The sequence below is a fragment of the Cordyceps fumosorosea genome (assembly GCF_001636725.1).
Source record: "Cordyceps fumosorosea ARSEF 2679 chromosome Unknown scaffold_1, whole genome shotgun sequence".
NCBI classification, from domain to species: domain Eukaryota; kingdom Fungi; phylum Ascomycota; class Sordariomycetes; order Hypocreales; family Cordycipitaceae; genus Cordyceps; species Cordyceps fumosorosea.
The window spans coordinates 139957-163471 of record NW_017387301.1 but is presented as its reverse complement, the minus strand read 5'-3'; the positions used below and the strand labels follow the sequence as shown (position 1 = coordinate 163471).

Sequence of the window (23515 nt, the reverse complement as noted above, 5' to 3'; positions counted from 1 at the left end):
CAAGCAGCTCAATCGAATCAGGGAACGAAGACATTGAGCACACCGCCCTGAGAAGGGATGGAAAATCGTGCTGAGGCACATCAGGCTGGCTGCTGACTCGACGTGCTTGCTGTAGCTGTCGGCGTGGCCGGACCACTGTTCTCGTTCAGCACCTCGGTGGACGAGTCAAGCGGATGCCGACGGCAACTCTCCTCAGCAGTGCATGCTGTGTTGTAGGTACCTTGCTACCAGTCTGCAAAGGGCTACCTTTTGTCGCCTCAATTTTTTTAGCCGGGAAACCGGTTACTCTGTATTTGTACTCGGAATCCAGGTGGGGTTTGTTAGCTGAAGCTATGGTGGGGTCCTATGACTCGGAGCTCTTCTTGTGACTTTGTGCTGGCTGCCAAAAATGAATTAATGAGTAAAAATTACGAATGGGCTTTTTGAGCAATGTGGCATACATTCAGTTGTTCATTAATTATTGATTCGTGCTCATCCCTCTTTCTGCTCCGTTGAGACTGCTTATCTATTTTAACACCCACTGTCAGAGGTCCCTTCAACTTTTTTTTTCTCGCAGCTTATCCTTATCAGCAGCCACTCAGAGCATTGATATCTGTCACTGACCTTCCCCGCCTCCTCGTCCCTCCAGTGTCCACCCCCTCGCTATGACTTGCAGTTTCCCACGCGCCCGCCTTGACCAAATCTCACCTAAATCTGCACCGTCTCTGTTACTGCGGCTAGGCACATTACATGCTTTCTTTCCATTTAACAAGCTGCATTCTTCACCGTGCCTGTTACGGTAACTTTCTAGATGTCATCTGGACCGCCATGTGCGTGCTCTAGCTCCACACCTCCTGCTGCTCTCCTCAGCCTTCCACTTTAGGTTCGGTCGTCGCCAGACCCTCACCAAAAGAACGTCTTGCTACCTACATTGAAGAAAGCCTCCCTCTATTTCCAGACACATTATTGATGGCTCGAGCTCTGTTTCTTGATGACTACCCCGCCATATTACATTGACTCATTTATTAAGCTTTTTTTTCCTTGTTATGACCGGCTTTCCTATAACCAGCTACAGCGGCCCTCTCTTTGGTCAGCTGCCCCAGCCTTTCGTGCCTGTTCCTGGCCACGCCACAGCCGCCAGCGTCTTGATCTCCCTCTGGAAACTCACCTCGACCATGATCTATATCCGGAATATTTTATTTTTGTCATGGACCTTCACGTCCTCAGAGATTTCACAAGGAGATGAAATTTAAACTTTTCACAGCGCACCCATGAGTCAGTAGGGATCGCCTATCAAGTGCCCGAAGGGCGTCCGCTCGTCCCTATGGATCTTCGCCCTGCAGCCTCAGGAATCCTTTTTTTAAGCAAAAATTTTTTGTTGCCTGGTTACTTCCACAAGAAATTTCATCTCAAGAGCGAAGCAGAGCTCTCGTAATATATTTCATCGGGCTCGGCTTCGGCTGCTCCATCACAGGATTGACTCTCACGGGGGCATGTCAACAACGGCAGGAGGCAAGCGACAAATCGGACAGGCCATATGATCACAACCTGCTCCTGGCAGGGGCAGAAATGTCAAATTCATCTTGAAACTAGGTATATAAAGTTCCATTTGCGACTTCAATCTGCTACATACAGCTCTCCAGGAAGTCCTCCGTTCGTCAATGTCGTCAACATACCAAAATGGCCATTTCAACAATCCAAAGTCAAGGACGGTAGCCTCCGGCCGAGCCTCGCCTGGCCCTCTCAACCTCGTCGCGACGACGCCTGCAGTCCTCCATGCGCGCCCTGAGCTCGTCGTTCCAGCTCTCCGGGTACAGCGAGGAGCACCAGCTCCAGTAGTTGTACGCAAACTCCCACTGGCGCAGGCCCTCGTGGCCCTTGGCGACGACCAGGCAGGCGTTGGCGCGGTCCCGCGGCTGCGTGAAGTCCTTGAGCGCCTCCATGCCCAGCTCCAGGACGCGCTTGAAGTCGGGCGCGGCCTTCCACAGCTCGTGCTGCGCCTGCCAGACCAAGTCGCGGCCGTGCTGCGCGGGGTCGGCGATCATCAGGTGCGGTGGTGGTGGTGTAGTGGTGGGGGGGGACACAAGGCGGAAAAAAAGGCGTAGAGTATAGGAAGCGGGGTAGAATGCCGATAGGGTACTGCTGGCAGAAGAGTGAAGAGATGAAGATGTCTGTTCTCGCTTCGCGATATGAGTCGACTCAGAAGGGTGATGGGAGGTGTTATATGGACAGCAGCTCCTTTGGGAAGCACATGACATACTGCACTGAACGACAGAAGGGCAAACAGAGCCATCTCAAGAGGGAAGAAAAAGACGCAGAAAAAACCTGGTAGGGGTTGTTTTTTCGCATCATTTGCTCATCACAGGGTCGCTGTACAACCATAGCCGGGGGGTGGCCTGAATCAGAGACACCCATCCACGTCGAAATGCATGTACCATGACACCATTTCGACAAAGGCCTTCGGCTTGCTATATACCTATTCAACCTTGGCAGCAAACGAAATGCCGGGGAAAAGAATACAAAGTAATAGCAAAAAAAACGACGAACGAGCATCATCAAGGTTATCAATCAAACAGGGTCGCCATGGTGGCCACCAAAGAGCTACCCCTGCCTAATTGACATCGCCCCCACTGGACCCTGTCACTCATTCCCCCACACTGTGCTGAAGGAAAGCAAAAAAAGGACAGCTGCCGCTTTGTTTGCTTTGTTGCGTAACCTCAGCCTGAGGAAGCCGGGCATCTATTAAAAAAAGAAAGTCTTTCGACAACAGCAGGATTTGAACCTACGCGGGCGAACCCACATGATTTCTAGTCATGCACCTTCTGTGTGACTTGATTAGCCAGTGTCCACTTGTGGGACGTTATGATTTAACTTACAACCACTCGGTCATGTTGTCTTTCCATGATGATGTGGGCCCGGTTTATTGATACTAAGAAGGTATGCGATTTGGCTGCATGCTGTTCAGAGTCTACGTTGTAGCTTTCTTCTCGAACTGCGTTTTATATTGCGAAAACTGAGGCTCGTAAGCTCATTCACAACGTCCCTTGTAATGTCAGCCCTCCAGTATTCATGTATTATCTACCAGCTCCCAGGCTGGCTCCTCATTCTAACGACTTTCCACCAGCTAGTGCCCTCACCCGCTCCTGGCCTTCCTTAGCCGCGCGCTTGATCCAGTCACCTGTCTCCGCGCCTGAATAGGCCTCCTTGTAGGCATTCAACGCTTCCTTCAGGATCTCGTGGGTGCGGTCGCCCCCTTCTAGACAATCTTTCTCCGAAACCAGCCCTTCGTACAGGTCCATGGGCGGATAGCTCAAGTTGTCTCGCCCTTGGACCTCGTGTACGCGATCCCGCAGAGCTACCATGATGTTGATGCTGTCTTCGGAAAGGGGATCCTCCTTCATAGCTTTCTCGGCCGCCTTCAGCATTCTAAGAACGTGGCAGTCGTATCGCCAGGCTCTTTTGGGGTCCCTGGCGGCGGTGCCGTCCTCTGGCCGCTCCGATCCAGCGGGTTGAGCATCCATCGCTTATTGAAGGATGCGTGTGCGCAGAGTAGGTCCTTCCGGGGTAGGTTTTCTTAAAAAAAAAAAATGTTAGTCCCAGTCTCCTTGCTGCTGTTGGTGCTGGTCCGCGCGCTCTCTACCTACTTGTTTCCTTGCTGGCTTATTAGTGAGTGGTGGTTGTAAGTAACAACTTCTTCGATAGCTTCTTCGGCGGCTTTTCTCTGAACTTGGAATGCAACTGGAAACAAAAGTCGGGTGCATGAGTAATGAAGGTAATGGAAAAATCCTTCTTTCCCTTTTATACTGTTAGGCGCTCACATTTGCAAAACTTCCCGCCTGTGCTGCCAACTTTGCAACGGTGACACATGGCCAATGGCACGAATATTGCCGCGCGCTCTGCTGCTAGGCATCGCACAAGTAGCACCTCCACAAGAACAAAAGGCTTGTGCTGTGTGTCGGACTTATTGATGCTCACAAGGTAAACGATGTGGCGGCGGTGCTGGTCGCGCTCGGGCGTGCGGTTCGCAGACTCTACACATCTAGCTCTCTCGTTAGACTGAACTCTGCCGCAATACTAGTATATTGCGAAAACTGTGACTAACAAGCTGGGCGTACATCGCCCTCTGTCAAACCTGCTGCTGCTTTCTCCTCTGCTCCCCTGCCTACTCACCAAGAAGCGTCTTCTCCAGGTTCTCCAACCGCTTCAGGCTGGTCTGCGCCGCGGCGCAGACCCAATCCCAACGGTTCAAAGTTTCCTTCGGCGAATCACCGAGCTTAATCTTTATCCAGGCCACTCCGAGGGCGGCGTTGAACCCTTCCTCCGATTCTTTGAGAGACTCGTGACTCTTGTTGTCAAGTGCGTCGATCTCGTTCACCATCCCACACCACAGCGAGCTCATCGCCTGGGACGCGAACTCCCCGGTTCTCAGCGCCTGGTCTAAGAGCACCTTGGCCGCCTTATAATCGGGATTTTCCACGCTGAGCTTGTCACAGGCGTCCCGTACCAGTTTTTCGGCCTGATTCAGATGGTGCCAGGGCTCCGTGGGCTCCGTCTGCGGGTCAAGCTTCACCAAAGTCATCGCTGATGCGGTGTTTGCGTGATAGGTCGTGGCAGATGGGGTATTTCTGATAGACGAAGCGATTAGCATCAGTTGTCTCCTTCTTTGACCCTGGTCCAATTGTTCTCTACTTACGAGTGTTTTTCTTGTCGCCTTGATGGTGACCGGCGTTTGTAGGCAGCGGTGTATTTGACGGCCTTGTTCGTAAGTTGAGTCTGGAACAGAGTCAACTGCGTGAGTGAATGTATTTGAATGGTTGAAAAGTCCATCTCTGTCTGGGGTTTCCTACGAGTTTTATAGGTGTTTCCCCCTACAAATTTCCCGTGCTTTTTCCTCTTTTGCCGTCAACTTCAAGACGGCGGTGCTGAGGTGCACCAATCTTGCCGCGCGGACGGCAAGCCGAAGCATCGCACGAGCACAAGTCCACCGGAACCAAGTCCACAGGAACCAAGCACAAGGGCACAATAGAGGTGTTTTGCCTTACTTATACGACGCAAGAATCCCTTAGATAGTGGTGCCTCTTTCCAACACCCTTGAATGGTCGGCACCTTGCACCAGGACGCCGGTGGTGCAAAGGAGAGGGCCGGTGAGAATGATCATCCGTGACCCTGACCCTGTGCTGCATAATGGATTACATGACTGAAGGCTTTCTGTTTATATTTATCTTTTCTTCATCAATATAAAACCTTTCTTTGTGAAAGTGCTGCGGCGGCGCTGTACGCTGCTAGGTCGACTGTCGCCTTTGGTGTGAGGCCTCCGGGTGTTGCATGCCCGCAGTTCAAGCTTATGAGTTTTTTCTTCTTTAGATTACAGCTTATTACACGTCATAAAATCCATGTTTAGAGACAGATAACATCCACAATGAGCACATGCTATGTCTCCTGCTCCCGGATTCCATGAACAACGCTTGCGAAAGGATGATGGTCACGGATGATGGTCACCTTGACCATGGACAAAACAAAGATGCTTCAGGAGTCTTGGCTCACTTGGCAAAACTGTCATACCCCTAGTCATTCTTCCAATCTTCTGCTTGATTCTCGCCGACCGGCCTATCCCTCTTGCGCTGACAGTGCCACACGATGACGGCCGCCTCCGGTGGCCAGCTATCCTCGTGGCGCAGCGCCCTGGCCGCGTCCAGGGCGTTCACGGCCGCCTGCCACCGCTGCTTGGTCCAGTAAAAGATTCCCAGCTCGAGGTTGGCCTTGAAGCGAACCGTCTCGGGTCGCCCCGAGCCGGCAGCAGCGATCGTCTCCCAGGTGCGCACGAACTCGGCCTCCCGGCGGGGGTCGATGTTGCTAGCGGCGTCGAAGAGCACCATGCTGCCGACCTCGATCAGCAGCGACGCGGACATGGTTCTGGACCTGATACGGGGGATTGGGGGAGAAAGGCAGGTATTGTGTGGAATAGCAGCCGGTCGTGTAGCAGCGTGGTGGGAGAGCGTCACGGTGGCTGGTCCGTCTCCTGATGTGGACAAGATTCTCAGGGGATAAAGGTTATCCTAGCGGGACTGCCATTTCTGAATGAATTAATTCATTATCATAAGAAAACCCATCATAGTTACGCAGTTGGAGTGATTCAGGCCTCACCACTGACATAGAGGCAACACTGACGAAGCCAAGCAATCCAGGCAGTGAGAATGCTTGGAAAACTGCCTTGTGTATGCATTATTCGGGCAGTAAAATAACAAGAAGCCAAGAATCGGCGTACAAAGAAATTTCTATGTGACGAGGGGGTGTACCTCGTCCTACATTGGCGGCGCTGGTGTACAGCGACGGAACCTCTGGGCTTTGTCGTCGTCTATATCGTGATACACAAAGTTTGTGAGGATATTTCTTTATTTAATAATTTCTTTATAGTAGTTATGTTAGGTTCTTAATTGTTAAAGACGGCCTTTCGTTATCTCTCAGTATGCCAGTGACCCTTGCCGCCACTGGCTGCGTGCACATGACGAAGTCTCAGTGCCAACGTGGTCCAAAGTCGAAAGATTTTCTAGAACTTTTGCTTCCATTGATCTCAAAATCTGAAATCTGCTCAAATCGTGTTTTTCTTCCCGAGCGCTTGTGCTGGACATGAATGGCACGGCACGAGTAGCCGGGAGGGACCTCGTTCAACGCCGTCGGCATAAAAGAACCCACAAAGAACTACACGCAACCCTTTCAGACGACATCCCAAAACCCTTCCCCGGCCCATATCTCGTCCATCTTTCCTAGCGAGGAAACACCTTGCAATGGCAGAACTGCAGCGCGTGGCCCATCGCCTGCGTCCACCTGCCCGGCCCGCCGTCCGCGGCGCGCAGGCAGTCCCTGGCCGCCAGGTACTCGTAGTAGGCGAGGTGCCACTTGTCCTGCATCTCGTGGCATTCTCCGAGGATCAGGTTGGACTGGGCCTTGATTTCGCGGTCGTCGCCAGCCTTGCGCAGCGCCTGCGTAGCGTGAAATACGCGCTTGTCCGCGTACGCAAGGACCGCGGGCAGCTTCATGGCCTCCAGGAGGTGCTGGAGCGCCAGCGCCCGGTCGTCCTGCGGCGGCGGCGTCTGCGACATTTCCACGTCCTCTTCCATCTTGAAAAGGGGGGTAGGGAATTCAGATGTTGGTGAGTGGTAGTGCTGGAACGGCAGGAGGGGGGGTGGGAGGTTTGCTTCATGTAGGTGGGAAAGCTCTTTGGATAGTAGAGGTGGGAGATGGTGGGAAGTTGTTGCTTATATGTACGTATGGATAACTCACCGGACCAGAGGGAAACTGCTGATTCATTGGGAATACTTGTATGCAGGGTGACATGGAGCCGTCGGAGCTGCTTGTGCGCTGTGCGACGGAAACCTCTGGAATGGTTGTGATGCAGGACAAGGTGGCACCATGTCACATGTATGCCGTGACTATTTTACATAACTCTATATTGTTACCATTTAAATGGCAAGGTATAGAGATGCACCGCGTCTATCTTTATCCCCGCATACTTCTGGTTCGCTCGCGAGTGGTGCTACGCAAGACATCGCGGGACCATGATGATTTCCACTTGTATGTGACAATATACGCTGCATAAATATTTACATAAAATTTAATCTACAAGAGCTATCAAAAATATTAGAACAATTCATTACATTGTCTGTATTAATGTGTATCCCGGTGACGGCCTAACTCGCCCAAGTCTCCTCGTCGTTGACTGACTGTTGTGGTCACTCACTCCAGCATCCAGCCCACCGCAAAAGGCGTCCTCATGCCGGCGCCGGTAAAGATTGACTTAAAACTATGTTTTAGTTCAACCGATTAGGTCATTAGAGACATTTTACCTTCCGATTCAGCTGGCGCGTCCAGCGCGGCCATGTTTGCATTGCCATCTACGAATGTCGCTTTCAAAAGTCGTGTCTGCGGCTTTTCTAGAAACAGGGATTCAACAAGAATAGTTGCAAGGCAGGTACATAAGATACATATGTCTTAAAGGCAATCATAGATTGCTCGTGGATAGGTGTAATAGCCGGATCGGTATGTGATGTCTTCAGCGCTCCCCTATATAGAATCAGCGCGTCCCTATATAGACACAGAGTATTTTAATGTACCCTCTAGGGATCCTAGTAAATGCTTGCTTCGGGCGCCAGACACGAATTTTGAAAGCGACCTCCGTAGAACGTCGATATCGCATAGATGATCAAGCCCGCATGTATACATAGACACGTGAACAACAAGGACTATACGTCCAAGAATGGCCGTATGCTTTCATAATCCTGCCTCAAGTCTTGCATAAGCTTACGATAGATTCGGATATGATTGGCTACCCCCAAAACAGCAAGACGGAAGGTCGTTCAGCCGCCGACCTGACGACAGCCTTTCCCCTCACTCCTTCCTGCTGTACCAGTCATTGGGAAACAACCAGTCATTGTGAAACAATTCGCCTTCGACTTCGGAAAACTTCAGTCTCTCAGTGTTCTTTTCCTTTCTCCAAACTTAGCCATTATGGGATGGGTGGTCCACGCCTGGCGTGAGCACAGCACGGCGATCAAGACTTCTTCTGTTCGTCTGCTCTCCGTCAAAAAAGGAAACAAATTGCTGGAGATGAACTTATCCAATGTGTTGAAGTGGCAAGCAAAGGCAGCTTGTATCTCGTCTGATAATCTATTTTTAGCCGTGGCAGGAGATTTTGAGGCCATCATTTGGCAGATTGGATCTGAGAATGAGCTTCAGGAGATATTTACCGCTCGGATCGCTCGCCCAAATTTTTCAGATGTTTTCATTCAATTCTCACCCGACGCATCTCTGCTTCTTTTAATAAGACGTGGGGTGCTTGAAATCTGGCATATACGAGACAGATCCTGTCTTCAGAGGTTTTCAGGCTATCATATCACCCAGGCGACCATATGTCCGGAAGGACCAAGCATTTTTACGAATGTTGGAAAGATGTCATATTATTTCAGCAGGTTCAAGGATCCGGAAGAAACAAGAATCTTTCCAAAAATGAAAAGGGCGCCATATCATCTCGACGAGCGCCTGCCTGCGATCACAATGCACTGCACTTGGGTGGGATGGGGGCTAAGCGGTGATCGATGCTGGATTACCTGGAACGGCAAGAACTGGCTCTGGTTACCGCCCGATTGGCGTCCAGCATCCAATGCCATCAACAAGTGCTCAATCTTTATTGGTAATGTTGATTCCCAAGAAATGTGGTTCGAATTTGTTGATAGTCCGGTATTGGAAGATTCTCACGCCGAATTGACAGTATAAACGACCGACATTGCTCCGTCTGACCTATCACTATGCTTCCGAGGGCAAATCAAAGGACAATGTTTGACGCCGTCGGCTTGTCAATAGATGACGACACCAATATTGATTTCTCGGACAAGGAAGCAGACGAGCGCATTTCAGCGAAGCTGATTGGGTTCGCCGATCTTCTGATTGACAACTTCTTCTTGCCACGTGAGCCCTTTGAATGTGCAATTGGTGCAGAGATACTGATTTCTGCTAGTAAAGGCATCAACGAAGCGAACGCCTCAGCCATCCCCCGCATACCTCTCAGCGATCCAACAAGGCCGGTCCAGTGAGCAGCCATTCGTCGGCACGTCAGCTCGATTGAAAACGCTTCGAGGCGATTGTCTCTTGCGTGATCGGCATCGATGCGTGATTTCACGGAGATTCGATCAAGCTCAGGCCGTGAAACGCATGCAAGCGAAGCCAGACGACGCGCGAGACGACGACGACAACCTTCTTGTCGGCGAGTTTGATTCGCTAGAAGTTGCACATATTTTACCGCACTCCTTGATGAAGCCAAATGGGGATCTAGTGCTGGTGCGTGTGTTATTCTCATTTACGTCCGTCTGAAAACCTTGCGCTAAATCGCGTAATAGGATGAATCCCGTGCTGCAGCGTTAAAGATCCTGAACATGATCGACGCTGATGTTGCTCATCTTATAGAAGGGCCGGAGATCGACAGGCCACGCAATGCGCTGACGCTCACAAATAACCTACATCTATTTCTAAGCGATTTCCAGATATTTTTTGAGCCCGTCGAAGGCTCACCCAACACGTATAGGATCGACACCTTTCTCCCACGCGCTGTTCTCAATAATTTACTACCCGGTACTCGCACACTTTTCGTGACAAAGGAACGCACCATTGAGCCACCCTCGCCTCGACTCCTTGCAGTGCATCGCGCAACATTCTTCATCTCTCCGCTGCGGGAGCTTACATCGATAGAGTGTTGGAGGATGCAGCCGGATCCAGCGTACATGTTGATGGTTCTACAGCGCTTGGACCTATGGTGCAGCTCAGGCTAGATGGGTGGTGGGATGGGCGTGCAGAAGGATGACTCGGCAGGTCTGCCACACCTCCAGTATATATTTTGCAAACGCGCTGTTGTCATGACTAAACATCCTCGTCAACGAGAACCCCCCCCATCACTTCATCTAGTGGTGTATATGTAGAAATCCAGTGCGAGTCTTTTTCTCGTGGTATTCAGCTGGAGTAAATGCATCTCGATTACCCTATTCTTCGCTGCAACCTGCCACCACCTTTCACCGCACTTGTTGAAAGTGCGGATTGACAGACATGCAACCAACGGTTGGACGGCCTCAGGCAACTTTTGGCGGGCACCAGCTCCCCACTCAACAAACATGCATGCCCTTGCAACTTTGCAACCTCACAGCCTCACACTCACAATACCCTCATCGATCTGGGCCGCGAAAAGCTGAGCACCTGCCCGTCACAACCTCACACTCACAACACCCTCATCGATCTGGGCCGCGAAAAGTCGAGCACCTGCCCATTCGCCGCCGTCACGTTCCTCAGCTCCCAATTCTGCGTAAACTGGTCAAACGTCGCCAGCCGGTTGTACGACAGATTTGCCCAGTCACACAGCTGCACCCTCGCACCCGGCGCCGGCTGCGCCTGCGCGTCCAGCCCGCTGATCCATGCCGGCAGCTCGTACCCGGATCGCTGCCCGGCAGGCAGGCAGTACTTGTCGCCGCTCGTGAGCCCGAAGATGCACCCCAGCGCCGTCTTGCTCTCCACCACGCGCATCGACTTGGGGTGCGAGAAGTCGAGCGTCTCTCCGTTGGCCGCCTTGACCGCCTTCAGCCGGTCATTCTCGACGGTGCCGTCAAACGTCGCCAGCCGGTTGTACGACAGGTTGTCCCAGTCGCACAGCGTCACCGCGGTGCCCGGCGCCGCGTCTACGTACACCTGCTGGTTCCAGAACTCCTTGGGCAGCGAGTAGGGGGACCGCTCGCCGGCAGGCAGGCAGTACCGGTCGCCCGTCTCGACCTTGACGATGCAGCCCAGCGCGGGGGCCGCCGACGACAGCCGCGCGTTCGCGTAGACGGACCGGATCCAGAGGATGTACTTGGACACGCGCGCGCCGGTTGACAGCGTGCTGTGCCCGCCGTTGGTCGTCGCGATGATGACGAGCCGGTTGTTGCTGACCTGCCACCACGCCGAGCCGCTATCGCCCGGGGCCACCCGCGCCCACGACTTGGACGGACCGCTCGGCTGGAACGTCGCGCCGATGCCGAAGTCGAGTTCGAAGATGCTGTCGATTCTCGCGCGTGCGTACAGCCTGCGCTCGCCCGACGACGGGAAGTACGAGCCGCTGACGTCCGTCCCGACGCCCCACGTCCCGTAGCCGACCAGGATGACGTCGCGGCCGCGCTCCTCCGACCCGTCGTAAAGCAGGGGGGGCTCTAGGGGCAGGCCGGACTTGCCGACGATCTGCGCGCGCGTGGGCAGCTTCAGGATGGCGATGTCGGTCGAGGCGCCGCCCATACCCGGCGGGATGTGGACGCGCTGCGGCGGGACGTGCGCGGTGCCCGCGCCGCTGGCGATGACGCGCCCGTCCCACGCGGTGAAGCGCGTGTTGATGGGCGTCTCCTCGCCCTTGTAGTCGACGCAGTGCGCCGCGGTGAGAATGTAGGTCCAGCCGGCCGCATCGCCACCGAGCCAGGTGGCGGTGCAGCCGCCGATTTGGCCGACGACGAGCCACGGCGCGTTGTAGCTGTACGAGCGCAGCACCTCGTTCTTGGTCCGGATGCTGCCGGCCACATCGTTGAGGTCGCCGCCGTTGGCCCGGAACGTCGCCTGGTCGATGACGATGGGCGTGGCCGACGACAGCCGGGCGACAGCCGCGGCAAGCGAGAGACCCCAGACGGGTTTCATTTTTGCGTCAACAGCAAGGAAGATTATTCTCTCGGGGATATAATGGACAGCAGATCCCTGTTTACAAGAGGCCTGAGGCTTTCAACTCTGTGAAGACGAGAGTTTGCGTGGGCAAGACGCCATGTATGCGCGGAGACGCGGCATTCTTAAAGATGTTTTCTCGTCTTCGGAGGAGACCTATATCTTCCAGCGCAACACCCGTCAACCCCAGCAAGATTGGCTTTCAGAGACATGCGTCGGTCTGGTCCCGGAGCGACCGTTCAGCCCGCCCTGTGTATGTCTGTGTTCCCACCGCGGTGGAGTTATATTGGCCCAATATCGACCTCCCTGAATCACTCGATTTCGATGGCAGCGGCCCATGTCGTGCACATGGTGGCCCACGGTGCCGGTGGCGGTGCGCCCGGGGGGGGCTGCAGATGAAGGTGAGCTCGGCATATCAATCCCCGTCTCATCCCCACAGACATGAACCATTTCCGGCGCATGCCAAGTTGCCCAAGCTCGTGGGAACTTCGCGGGATAATATCGCGCACAATGTTTTAGTTGAAAAACGACACAGCGCTTTTGCCGCAGCAGCGTTCTTCAGCACTAGCTACGGACCGGGGAGTCGCGAGCGTATGCAAGCAACGTAAGACATTGTGCAGCTGGCAGTAACTCAGGGGAAAGGACTACATATTGCGAGGATAAGGTACGCGCTGCACTGGTGCTTTATAAGCGACTCGGCCAAGGTGCAGTAATTGAGAAATAACAACACTGTCGCGACTTCGGCCAGACCGTGGTTGAGCAAGCTCTCCCCACCGGGCGTACGGGCCTATCACGAGAGTTCTCCCTTATTATCACCAAGGGTGCTCTGATCCGCATTTCACGGCCGTTTTTTTTTTCTGCCTCCCCAGTCTATCGCTCTGCGGGTACTGCTAGCCGAGACAAGGCGTACATACTTGCCGCTGAAGAATAATGCCGCGCCTTATTTGTCGCTATTGTCTTAGCATGTCTTGCTACAGCTTGCCTTGAGCGACGCCACTTTCTTCCGCAATGGCTCGCCAGCGATGACATTATGCACGGTGATGATGTCGATGAATGGTCTGTGGCTCAAACAGCTCTCTTCGGCATGTCATCTGCCTCGGCTCACGCAGCTGGCCGTCTCATGAAGACGCGCTCAACCATTGACGTGACGTTATACTTGACGGAGGAGAAGAGCAGGCTTGCAAGTATCTCGCGCAAACAAAGACATGCATCATCAGCACCCTCTATCCGAACCCTTTGTCGACGTCTCGGGTCTTGGGGCCGATTTCGACTTCGACAACGGATGGGGTCGGCGGCGGGTATCGCTCTACCTTGGTTTTGGCTGTCACAGTTGTGACTCTGCTCAGCCTTCATGTGCGGTGAACCGGCCATTCAGCTACATACACTTTAGTACCCCTCCTACAGGCATCAGCTTCTCCTCGGCTTCTAGCTTCTTGACAACCTCCCCCCACAGAGATTCGTCCTTGTTCTGGCTTTGCTTGCTTCAGGCAAGAACGAGCAGCTTTTTCTTATCATTATCTGCGATGTGGGCATCGGCCCTCCTTTCCAGTAGAAACAGAGCAAGACGCGAATGTCCATTTTCAACAGCCAAACACAATGGCGTTCGACCACGCTTGTCTCGATGATTGATATCAGCCTCACTGTCTAGCAGCAACTCGGCAGTATATTTACACCCGTGACAAGCAGCTCGAGAGAGTGGCGTCTGGCCATCGGGGTCTTGTAGATTGACGTCAGCCTTCTTTACTAGCAGCAGCCTGGTAATGGCTCTATGTCGGACAGCCCGATGCAGTGGCGTTTGACCATGCTTATCCTGTAAATTGACGTCCACCCCCGCTTCCTGCAGCATCGTCTCAACAGTAGCCTCGAGCCCCATCTCGACAGCCCACATCAGTGCCGTCTGACCGAGATCATCTTATGCGTTGATCTTGATGTTGATTCCCTTGGCATGAAGAAGCACGTCGATGACAGCTTTACTTCGGTGCAGAGTAGCAACTATTAGAGGGCTCTCGCGCCGTGCACATTCGCCGAATCCAGATACAAGTCCGACGCTCGATCCGCAGAGAAACACGCCGTCCGCACCTCATCAAGGTTCCACTCGCAGATGGCGAAAATCGGGCTCTGACTCTCAGAGCTCCTAGGAATCAAGCCCTTGTAGCTCGGCTCATCTTTCGACAGTAGAGAAAGCCAGAGGCTGAATCTCGTAGGTCCCGATCCCTCCAGGGGCCAATCTCTCAAGTCAGCAGACACGCCGAGTCGTTCTCAGGTCCTCCTTCTCCAAGCGAGCGCAGTGCTCCCCGCAGTAGTGGAAGCAGTCCGAAAGAAGCTCATCATGCTCCAGGTCTTGCTTGAAAGTAGCCTCGGGGTGGAGAGACATGTACTGGAGGTAGATCCGAGCGACCAGGGCGATGCAGTCCTCCTTGGCATACTCGGACGGATATGTGTTCTGCAAGTACTCTTCCACCGACGCATGAGCAAAAGCCAGCACTCCTTCCCGTGTTTCAAGTAAATCTCGCGTGAGCTCGCCAACGATTGCGTCGGTGATGCTCTGATCATTCATAACGAAAGCCACGGCCTTGGTGAGGAGCCTGGTGCTGGGAGTCATGAAGATGACGCACATCAATTCGAAGATCATCGTCGTCGCCCGGTCCCGTGCAACGCAGCCGTTCCCACTCTTGCGGTCGAATATCTCCCTATACCCGGCGCACAGCTCTTTTGCCGACAGTGCCCGGGCTGCAGAGCGAATTCCACGGACACATCGAAGAGATACGGGGGGTTCGGCCGTTCAAGAACGCAGAGAGCTGCAATTCTGCCCAGCGGAACCTTTTAGTAACATGTCAGCCTTCTTTGTACACAGCACCTCGAGCGCGCGTCCTTTCCACCTGCCAGCTCGGGACCGGGATGGAGATGCGAAAGGGTCCGTGGAGGAGAGGATGCTGGCGGCGCTGCGGGACGGCGTCGAGGCCGTGGTAGAGCAGCTGCGGGTTGGTGACGGTGGCGAGGAGAAACGAGGTGATTGGGCTGTCGATCAACGAAGCGAGGATGGGGTGACACATGTCTTGCGTGTTTTGCAAACCCCAAGGATGGGTGGGGGGGGCTGGTTTGCGGCGGTCGCTCGGGAACGAAGAACAGCGGGTTGTCGTGAGATGCTGTTGGTCGTGGCTGTTGGTTAGCTTGGACACTGTGGATGCGACAAGTTGGCAAGAGCGGCCCCTACTTTGAGACGTCTTCGAAAGAAAATGCCTAATAGATATATGCGCGGCTGTAGCGAGGGTGAAGATTATTGTGGACAAATGTACAAGGTAAAAGTGCCTGATCCAGCCAGCCTCTTTGTTGATGTCTGCTTCTGCTCATGAGTAAGTCTCAAGCCAGTGGGCAGCAATGACCGCTGATATACACATGTACATGTACACTAAAATCAGCACCACGAAAATTCTGGCTTGATTCAGTACGAAAAGTTGTGTGCGTTGACCCGATATTGTCTAACCTTCTGTTATTCCATCCACTTCGCTTTACCACCACTACAACGCGGACCAACAGCCACGGGCGCCAGAGGGGGGTTAATGTAATGTCTGATAAGAAAGAGTGTAGATGGGGTGATAGAAGAAAATGTTTGTTTTTTGTCTGATAAAAACGAGTGTATATGGGGAAAAGGAACAAGGAGGCGGTCAAAACGTTAGCAAGACGAGAGAACAGAAGCAATTGAACAAGGCCGGTGGCAAGAGCAAGAGCAAGCACAAGCCGGCCAGATGGCATAGGCACGTAGGCAGGCAAGTACTTGCCGCCGCATAGACAGACAGACTCATGCTGAATGCCCAAAGTGGTCGCCATAAATGCACCAACATGTCTCGAGGATGTATCAAGTGATAACTCTTATTCATATTCCACCGCTACTCATCTTTCAAAATAAACGCCAATTCTATAAATCTAGTCGCTCGTGCTCCCCAGAGCAGCCTCGCTTGGTACTCATCTTCTGTCCATCGGTCAAATCTCACCCATCCAATCATTCCACCGTGCGCCAGGACAAGCAAACAAAAACAAAGACGACGAGAAATCAATGTGCACACCTCAACTCCATGGCCAAGTATCAATCACCCCGAGAGAAAATATCGTCCACCATCCCAATACAGAAACATTATGCAATGCAGTCACTCAAATGACTACCATGCCATGCTTGGCGGCATGTTCGTTGCCTTCTTTTCCAAAATAGAGTGTTATACAAGCAGCTCAAAACCTTCGCTACGCAAAAAAAGAAAACTAGTCTCAGTCCCGCACGTCGCATTACTAAGACAACAAGTTTCGGAGTGATGGGTTTGCGCTGGCACCGCTTGGTCGCACCTCGGGCCGTGGTGGCATGGCATCCCGTGACGCGTGCGGCGGCATCCCATTCGGAGGGCCCGAAGGGCTCACGTGTACCGACGAGTGGTACTGTGATCGCTGCGGATGAAGCCCGTGAGCAAACGAGTCTCGTGGCGGTGGCAGCGGCGGCGGCGGCGGGCCTCCATTCAGGCTGTGCGAAGGTGTGTGCGACGGGTGGCCTCCGTGTCCTTGAAACTGCGGTACATATGCCGGCCCCGGCGGCGGAGGTGGCGGTCCCCGTAGGCTACGCGGTGAAGGCGGTAGCCCGCTCGCGTACATCGGTGCAGGCGAGTTTCGGCTTCCCAGGCCGACTGGCGGAGGCGGTCCGGACAATGGCGGCGGTCGCAGCGACGAGATGGGCGGCGGTGGTGGTGGTGCGCTATGCATGAGCGGTGAGCTTCCATTTACATGACGCGGCGGTGACGAGTGCCTTAGAGATGAGCCGTGATGCCAGTCGAAGTGGCTGCTCCGCGACGGAGGCGGAGGCGGCGGCGCAGGAAATGCATGCGACGAATGATGCGACGGCCGACCATGGCTGACATGCGACTGTGAGAGGGACAGGGGCGGCGGTGCATGGACCGGATGTGGCAGAGCCGGCGGAGGGCCATGGTGCCCGTGGTGATGATGGCTGGACACAGGTCGCGGCCATTGGCTCACAGAGCGAGCATCACGGTACTCGGGAACCAGCGGCGCCGGCGCCGGCGGACTACGCAGCGGTGGCATCAACGGAGGGGCCAGCGTCGGGTAAGGTGGCCGTGGCTCAGGTGTTGACAGCGGCGGTGGCGCGTGATGCGGTCGCGGTGTTTTCGCGAGCTTCTTGCATTTGTGACACTGGAACTTCCTCTGCTCCACAAACTTTTGCGCCTCAGATCCAATCGCTCCATAATGACCGTTGGTGAGCTGTCTTTCCTGGCTCGTATCAATAGGCCACCATCGCGGCGTCACATCACAACCACAGCTGATGCAGACCTTTTCGCCCGGCTCAGCAGCATTGGTAGCCGGGTTTACATGCTCTCCGCTGGCCGCACCAGCGACGCCAACAACGGCCGCGCCATTGGCTGTCGTCGTCGACGAGACTCTGCGAGTCGCAGGGAATGCGGCGCCACCTGCCTTGGCCGCCATGGTCAAGAGATTCGCCCTGCGTGCAGTGCCCGTGAGCGTCAAGTCGGCCTGCTTGAAGTTTTGCGCGAAAAGCTGCAGCGCAGTGAGGCCTTCGTCGTTGACAACTTCGTGCATTCTGTGGGCAATCGTCTTGGTGGGGATATGATCCTTGCACCACAACATGGCCGACATGGTACCGCTCTCGCCATTGATCGTCACAATGTTGAACTGGTCGCGTCGGGTGCTCTTGATTGGCGTGATATCAAAAGCGAGCAGGTGGCCAGCCTGTCGAGCACATTCCACGTGGAACGTTGTGCGGCAGTGGTGACAAGGAATGCATGCTCCAGTGCCTCCTTGGTTGCAAGCGTGGCAAATCTCAGCGTAGCGAGGCTTCGGGATGGACGTTATGCCTTCCGAAAGCTCCATCGCCTTGGAATTGGCAAACTTGACCTCAGGGGTCCAGACAGCGCAGGTGACATGGACCCAGTTGTTGTCCGCCGTCCGTTTCAATGGCTCTCGAGGGTTGACGGGTCGACTCAGCTCTTCTTGACGCTTTCGGTAATGCTCAGCAGCCTTACGAGCTTGTTGGACTTGGAGCCTCTCGCGCTCACGATCCTTCTCCGACATCTTCTTCTTGTGGTGCGTAAGCTTGGGTTGCTCCACAAACTCCTGCTCAGTATGCTCAACCGGGCACAGGACACATTTGTAGTGAATCGAGACCTGCGGGTTCTTGTCGTTGGTGCACATGTCGCAAAGCCATTTGCCCTGAGTCCGATTGTCCATGATGCCATAGCAGCTGCGGTGAACAGTGAGACGGCATTCGCGACAAGCGACATGCTGGTCGCCGAGAGGCTCCATCTCGTTACAGATGGCACAGGGCAGAGTTCGAGCTTGGGGCATTTCGGGCACGGGCGTAGCTTCCCTGGTCCTGTCCTTCTCCTTCTCCTTCTCCTTCTTCTTGGTAAGGCTGGCACCGGAAACACTGCCACCATCCGAGTTGGCCGGTTCAAAGTCTCGGTCGATGGGGACCTTGAGACGCTTCCTCGGCGGCTCGATGCCGTTGGCGCTAGTGGTGCCGCTGAGAGGCGTTGAGTCGCGATCAGGCGTCATGAGACCATGCTCTCGGGCAGCTTGAAGCTCCTTGAGAAGCTCTTCATCCCCCTTGCGCTTATAGGTCTTGCCGTTTTGAGCGACCTTCTTAGCCACCTCGTCAATATCCTCCCATGCAACACCATAGCGGCGCCACAGCTCGGCACATCTTCGACAGAGGGCGACAAGAGGCTGGCTGCTTTTATCTTTGGCCAGTGGTTTGCCGACTGCATTATCCCCCATTAAACCCTGCATGGAATTGGGAGCTCTGCGCCATTGACGTGAGGTTGTGGTCCGACAAAATAGGCAGGAAAAGGTACGCTTCTTTTCAGCAGCCTTGGCGGTATCAAAAGCAGAATCGTCATCATCGTCGGCAACGTCATCGACGATTTTGTGGGCAGCAACTTCGGCCCTTTTGGCATGCTTTTTGCCCTTGCGGCCGCTGTAGTTGCCCCAAATCTGTTTGCCGCGTTCCGACTTCTTCCAGCTGTAGTAATAGCGCACGACCTGTCCATAGGTCATAGTCTTGACGTGCTTCTTGACGAGGAACAATTCAGAGCCATACTTGGAAATAGCTTCCTCCCATCGCTTTTCTTCGGCGGGGGACAGGCGCGGTTCCTTGAAGTTGGGCACGGGTGTCTTGGCGAGCATGGCAAGAGCCTTGTCAGGGTTATAATCTTGGCGATAGAGGTCGTTGATGGCGACGTCCTGCAGGTTGGTGCATTGCTTGGGCAGGCCGTGAGTTTTGGCCGTCTCCCTAGCCTTGTCCATGTAAGCAATAACGTCTTCGCTGGATACCTGGTCCTGGTTGGCGGGAGGAATCCAGAGGGGAGTGGCCGTGCAATTGGGGTCATCGGCAGGATAGTCCTCGCCTCGAACGGTATAGCCGGGTGGCTCGTCTTGAACCCATTTTGGTCGCTTCCCACGCTGGGCCTTTTCCTCTTGGATGTCCTTGAGCTTAGTGCCACCCTTTCCGCGCTTGATTTCGAGAGGCTTGACATATTCCACGGGACGACCTGGCCATGGGAGGACAATGGCCTGATTTCTGGGGCCAATGCGAGTGGCGGCGCGAGGATATATGCGGTCGTCATAGTCCAAGGCATCTTCGGGCTTGCAATGAATGCCGAGATAGCGATAAGGCCAAAGACTGGCGTGGTATATTTGCTCGGCAGTGCCTTGATGGTGGACCTTGTCGTCATCGACCGGGGTGGTTCGATTTGTGTTGGGGTCCTGGGCATCTTCTTCGTCGTCGTCGAGAAAGTCTTCGTCGTCTTCGCCATCGGGAACGGTGTGACGGTTTTCGAGTTTGCGTTCCTGGGCACGACTGCAGGCAGCACAGGACCAGGCAAAGCCTCTAGATGGTTTCTTGAGGAGAGGGGGTCGGACGCAGTTCATGTGGTAAGTGAAGCGGCAAACGGCGCAGTCGACGGAGTCGTTGCTGGGGGGAGAGTGTTAGTGGGCGTTATCCGAGGCAGGATGGAAACAAATAGGAATCGAAATAAATCAGAAGAAATCAATGGGAGAGCTGGTGCATGCTGCGATGTTGGGCGGCGGTTTTGGCATGGATTGTATTGCTGGCAATGGGGGGGCAAAGTGTGTTGGTGATGATGGGATGTCGTGTAAGCAAGCATCTGGTAGTGCGTGCAGGAATTCCGATAGCGTGGACAAGGTGTGCCGTTCTTGGTATGTGGCCAGGTGGGGTCGGCAGCATGGAGTGGATTCTGCGATGGGTGGATGGAGGACTGAAAGGGGATGACGAATGAGAGGCCAGGCCACTTGGGGGGGTGAGCCGGGCTGCGGCTGGGTTTTGTTTGGGACAGGCCGGATTGGCCCAGGGGGCGGAGAGTGGAGACGCGCAGGGGAAGGGGAAATGGATGGAGGCCAGTAAGAGGGAAAAAATAGGGCCGTGTGGAAGGACGACAAAGAAGAAGCAGAGGAGGACAGGGACGAGGCCGAGGACGAGGCCGAGGACCAAGAGAGCCTTGTCGGAGCCTCCGGTGTTGGTGAGATGCGGCTGGCTGATGGTTGTGGTGGTGTTTGCCGTGCGTGCGGTGTGCGTGCGTGCGTGCGTGTGTGGTGTTAGGCAGGTTGGGGGTTATTGATGATGTGGCGCATGTCTGTGGCAACATTGATGAATGGTGGTTGAAGGCGCGCACGCTGTCGGTTGGTTCTTTGTGACCGGGAAGACGCCCAACTGCCTCTACCCCCATCATGTCGTCGCCGCCTCACCTGGCCTTGCCGGGAATGGCACACTGCATCTCACCACTTTTGCAGTCTGTCTGCCTGCTTGCTGGGCCACATTTTCACTTTGCCTGGGCTGGGCCACACCAAACCAAACCCACCCGCTGCCACGCCACGCCACACACCCACACACCCACCTCCAGCTCAAGCCTGCAGGTCTGCATCCGCCGCAGCACCCACACACCACGTCCCATCTTGTTCGCCCCCAGTCAAGCAAGGCAGGCAGGCATACTCGGTAGGCAGGCCAGGGCAGAAACAGAGGAAAACGCAGGGAAAATGCCAGCAAGAAACGGGAGAAATCAACAACAACAACAAGATAAAAATGCATACGCGGACAAGAAAAAAAAAAAAAAAAAAAACATACCTTGCGCAATACCCGCTGCATCGCTTGCACGACTTGCTCGCGCTAGTCAGCTCCTTGCCTCGCCCCTGCTCAACCAAGACAAATTTCCACCGCTCATCCAGCACCTTCTTCACCTTTTCCGGGACGTTGACGATGAACTTGGTCGGGATCAGGTCGTAGTGCTTTTGGATGTACCGGTCATACAGCTTCTCATACCAAAAGCAGTCGGGCGACTTGCGGTACTCGTCAAAGTCGCCCTCGATTTCCGCCCGGTGGCGTATCTGACACTTTCCACGTAGCGCAGCCAGCGGGCTGATGTCGGAATGCATGGTAGCAATCAGCAACCGCGTGTCTGTCACCTTGCGCCCAATGTCCTTGGGCCGGTAGAACCAGTTGATGCGCACCGCGTCCACCGGCCGCGACGGGTCGTTTTTGGAGTGCAGGAATTCCATGATGCGGCCCAGGTAATACGGCTCGCCAGGCGGCTCGCAAACCAAGTACACATGATCTGGTACAATTTGTTAGCATTTTTGTCTTTTGGTCTTTTGATATTTTACCGCCGCTGCTCTGGGCCTCTGGTCCCCTCCTCATGACAACATGACAACTTAGGCTGGGCCGTGTTGTGAAATTGCGCAGGGGTGGAGCCACAGAGAAGACTTACCATTTGCTTCCAGCACCGTTCCGTCGTCAGCCACCAGACGCCCATTCTGAGGGCGCGCCTTGCAATTCTCAAAACTGAGCATGTTGGTGTCGGGCAAAACTGCCGCCGGCGTGCTTTGTGACGTGTTGGAGCTGGCTACACGCTTTGCCGGGTGACCGCCATTCGTCGCTGCCAGCTGAGCAGCTGAGCCGTTGACGGCCTTGCGCTTGCGCGAAGCCGCCGACGACGACGATGGCCCTGATGCGCCGTTCGGTGCGTGTCCATTGCTTCCGGCAGCTCCATTGGCTTGCGATGCCGTCGTCTTGGAGTCGTCGCTGCCTGGTGCGCTGCCTGTCAGAGGCTTGCGACCCCCAGCCGTGACGCGCCCTGACATGTCACCACTACCGTTGGTGGTGGTGGGAGTGCTGGTGCCAGTAGAGGTAGCTGTCGTCGCGAGGCGCGACGATTTCTTGGGCGCTTCACCCTGGTTCTTGTCATAGTAGTCATAATTGTCCATTTCAATGTCCTTGTCTTCGGCATAATTAGGCCGCGCGTTGCCATTTCTGTTGCGGGAGCGTGTCCCATATGGTGCCGCGCCATCAGCGCCAGCTTCCTTGTCGGCGGCGGCGCCAGACAAAGTTGCCATGGCGTCTGCCGTCGTCTTGGAATCTGGGTCCGAGAGCCGCGAATCCTGTCAAGAAGGCGAGAAAATCTGTCAGCGGCCAAAGGAGAGAGGGTGCGATGTGCAGGCGACGGCCGATGGCAGGGGCTGGGACACAAGTGAGGCAGGCGTGCGATGTGAATGAGGTTGACGGGTTTTGAGTGAGACGTGGTATAAGAGGGCGATTGGGGAAGGTCAAGGGTGGAAACAAAGATGTGGAATAGATGGCGGGCGAAAATGACAAAAAAATGGTCTTGTTGACGGGGAGGAAACTCACACTTTGCTGGGCCATGGTGGCACCAGTCATTCAGCGTCGAGGCGCGAGGAGATGAGGCAGATGTCGTGTGAATGGCATGCCCCAGGTACCAAGCACGAGGAGAGCGTCAAGGGCGAGCAAGACGCGATGTATGAATAGTGATTTTGGCGATTTGAGGAATAGAGGGTGAGAATGAGAGAGCGATGGGGTAATGGGAGGAAGCGGTTGAGGGAAAGGTAGCGAAGTTGTGGTTGCAGGGCAAGAATATGACGATGGAGGATGGTTCAGGGAAGAGAAGAAAAGGTGTGGACGAGTGGAAGAAGGCGTGGATGTGAGTTGATCCCCTGCTCTGGCTCTGGCTCTGGCTCTGGCTCTGGCTCTACCTCTACTCTTGTCTGGCTCTGGTGTCTGGCGGGTGTGGTGCGTGTGGTGTGTGGTGTGTGTCGGACAGTTTAGGTTAGTACGTTAGTAGGTGGTACTTGTTAGCTCCTGCTTGTACCAAGCTAAGTGGCAAGTACCTGACATCCCGTAACTTATGTACTATGAGTAGAAACGTCCCCCGAGGCGGCCAAGGCGGGCCCTTCTTTCGCCTCTTGTCCTGAATTGTCCTGCCAATGCTGCCCTCGTCTACACTCT

The 23515-nt window shown here is 54.5% G+C and overlaps 9 protein-coding genes across 9 annotated transcripts; 1 reads left to right on the top strand and 8 right to left on the bottom strand.

Moving 5' to 3' along the window:
* Positions 1–1682: 1682 nt before the first annotated feature.
* Positions 1683–2024, bottom strand: ISF_00050 (hypothetical protein; the record flags this gene model as incomplete). Its single annotated transcript, XM_018843657.1, has 1 exon — positions 1683–2024. The coding sequence occupies one exon, from the start codon at positions 2022–2024 to the stop codon at positions 1683–1685; it is 342 nt and encodes a 113-aa protein (XP_018708107.1).
* Positions 2025–3080: 1056 nt separating this feature from the next.
* ISF_00049 (hypothetical protein) lies at positions 3081–3500 on the bottom strand (the record flags this gene model as incomplete). Its single annotated transcript, XM_018843656.1, has 1 exon — positions 3081–3500. The coding sequence occupies one exon, from the start codon at positions 3498–3500 to the stop codon at positions 3081–3083; it is 420 nt and encodes a 139-aa protein (XP_018708106.1).
* Positions 3501–4141: 641 nt separating this feature from the next.
* On the bottom strand, positions 4142–4558 carry ISF_00048 (hypothetical protein; the record flags this gene model as incomplete). The annotated part of the gene is made up of 1 exon (XM_018843655.1): positions 4142–4558. One exon carries the CDS (start codon positions 4556–4558, stop codon positions 4142–4144), a length of 417 nt encoding a protein of 138 aa, XP_018708105.1.
* Positions 4559–5543: 985 nt separating this feature from the next.
* On the bottom strand, positions 5544–5888 carry ISF_00047 (hypothetical protein; the record flags this gene model as incomplete). Its single annotated transcript, XM_018843654.1, has 1 exon — positions 5544–5888. One exon carries the CDS (start codon positions 5886–5888, stop codon positions 5544–5546), a length of 345 nt encoding a protein of 114 aa, XP_018708104.1.
* An 855-nt stretch (positions 5889–6743) lies between these two features.
* On the bottom strand, positions 6744–7097 carry ISF_00046 (hypothetical protein; the record flags this gene model as incomplete). Its single annotated transcript, XM_018843653.1, has 1 exon — positions 6744–7097. One exon carries the CDS (start codon positions 7095–7097, stop codon positions 6744–6746), a length of 354 nt encoding a protein of 117 aa, XP_018708103.1.
* A 2211-nt stretch (positions 7098–9308) lies between these two features.
* On the top strand, positions 9309–9566 carry ISF_00045 (hypothetical protein; the record flags this gene model as incomplete). The annotated part of the gene is made up of 2 exons (XM_018843652.1): positions 9309–9441; positions 9496–9566. The coding sequence occupies 2 exons, from the start codon at positions 9309–9311 to the stop codon at positions 9564–9566; spliced, it is 204 nt and encodes a 67-aa protein (XP_018708102.1).
* Positions 9567–10737: 1171 nt separating this feature from the next.
* On the bottom strand, positions 10738–12171 carry ISF_00044 (peptidase S1 and S6, chymotrypsin/Hap; the record flags this gene model as incomplete). Its single annotated transcript, XM_018843651.1, has 1 exon — positions 10738–12171. One exon carries the CDS (start codon positions 12169–12171, stop codon positions 10738–10740), a length of 1434 nt encoding a protein of 477 aa, XP_018708101.1.
* A 2257-nt stretch (positions 12172–14428) lies between these two features.
* Positions 14429–15245, bottom strand: ISF_00043 (hypothetical protein; the record flags this gene model as incomplete). The annotated part of the gene is made up of 3 exons (XM_018843650.1): positions 14429–14882; positions 14945–15012; positions 15072–15245. 3 exons carry the CDS (start codon positions 15243–15245, stop codon positions 14429–14431), a joined length of 696 nt encoding a protein of 231 aa, XP_018708100.1.
* A 1228-nt stretch (positions 15246–16473) lies between these two features.
* Positions 16474–22608, bottom strand: ISF_00042 (hypothetical protein; the record flags this gene model as incomplete). The annotated part of the gene is made up of 3 exons (XM_018843649.1): positions 16474–20176; positions 21344–21830; positions 21984–22608. 3 exons carry the CDS (start codon positions 22606–22608, stop codon positions 16474–16476), a joined length of 4815 nt encoding a protein of 1604 aa, XP_018708099.1.
* Between the last annotated feature and the right edge of the window lie 907 nt (positions 22609–23515).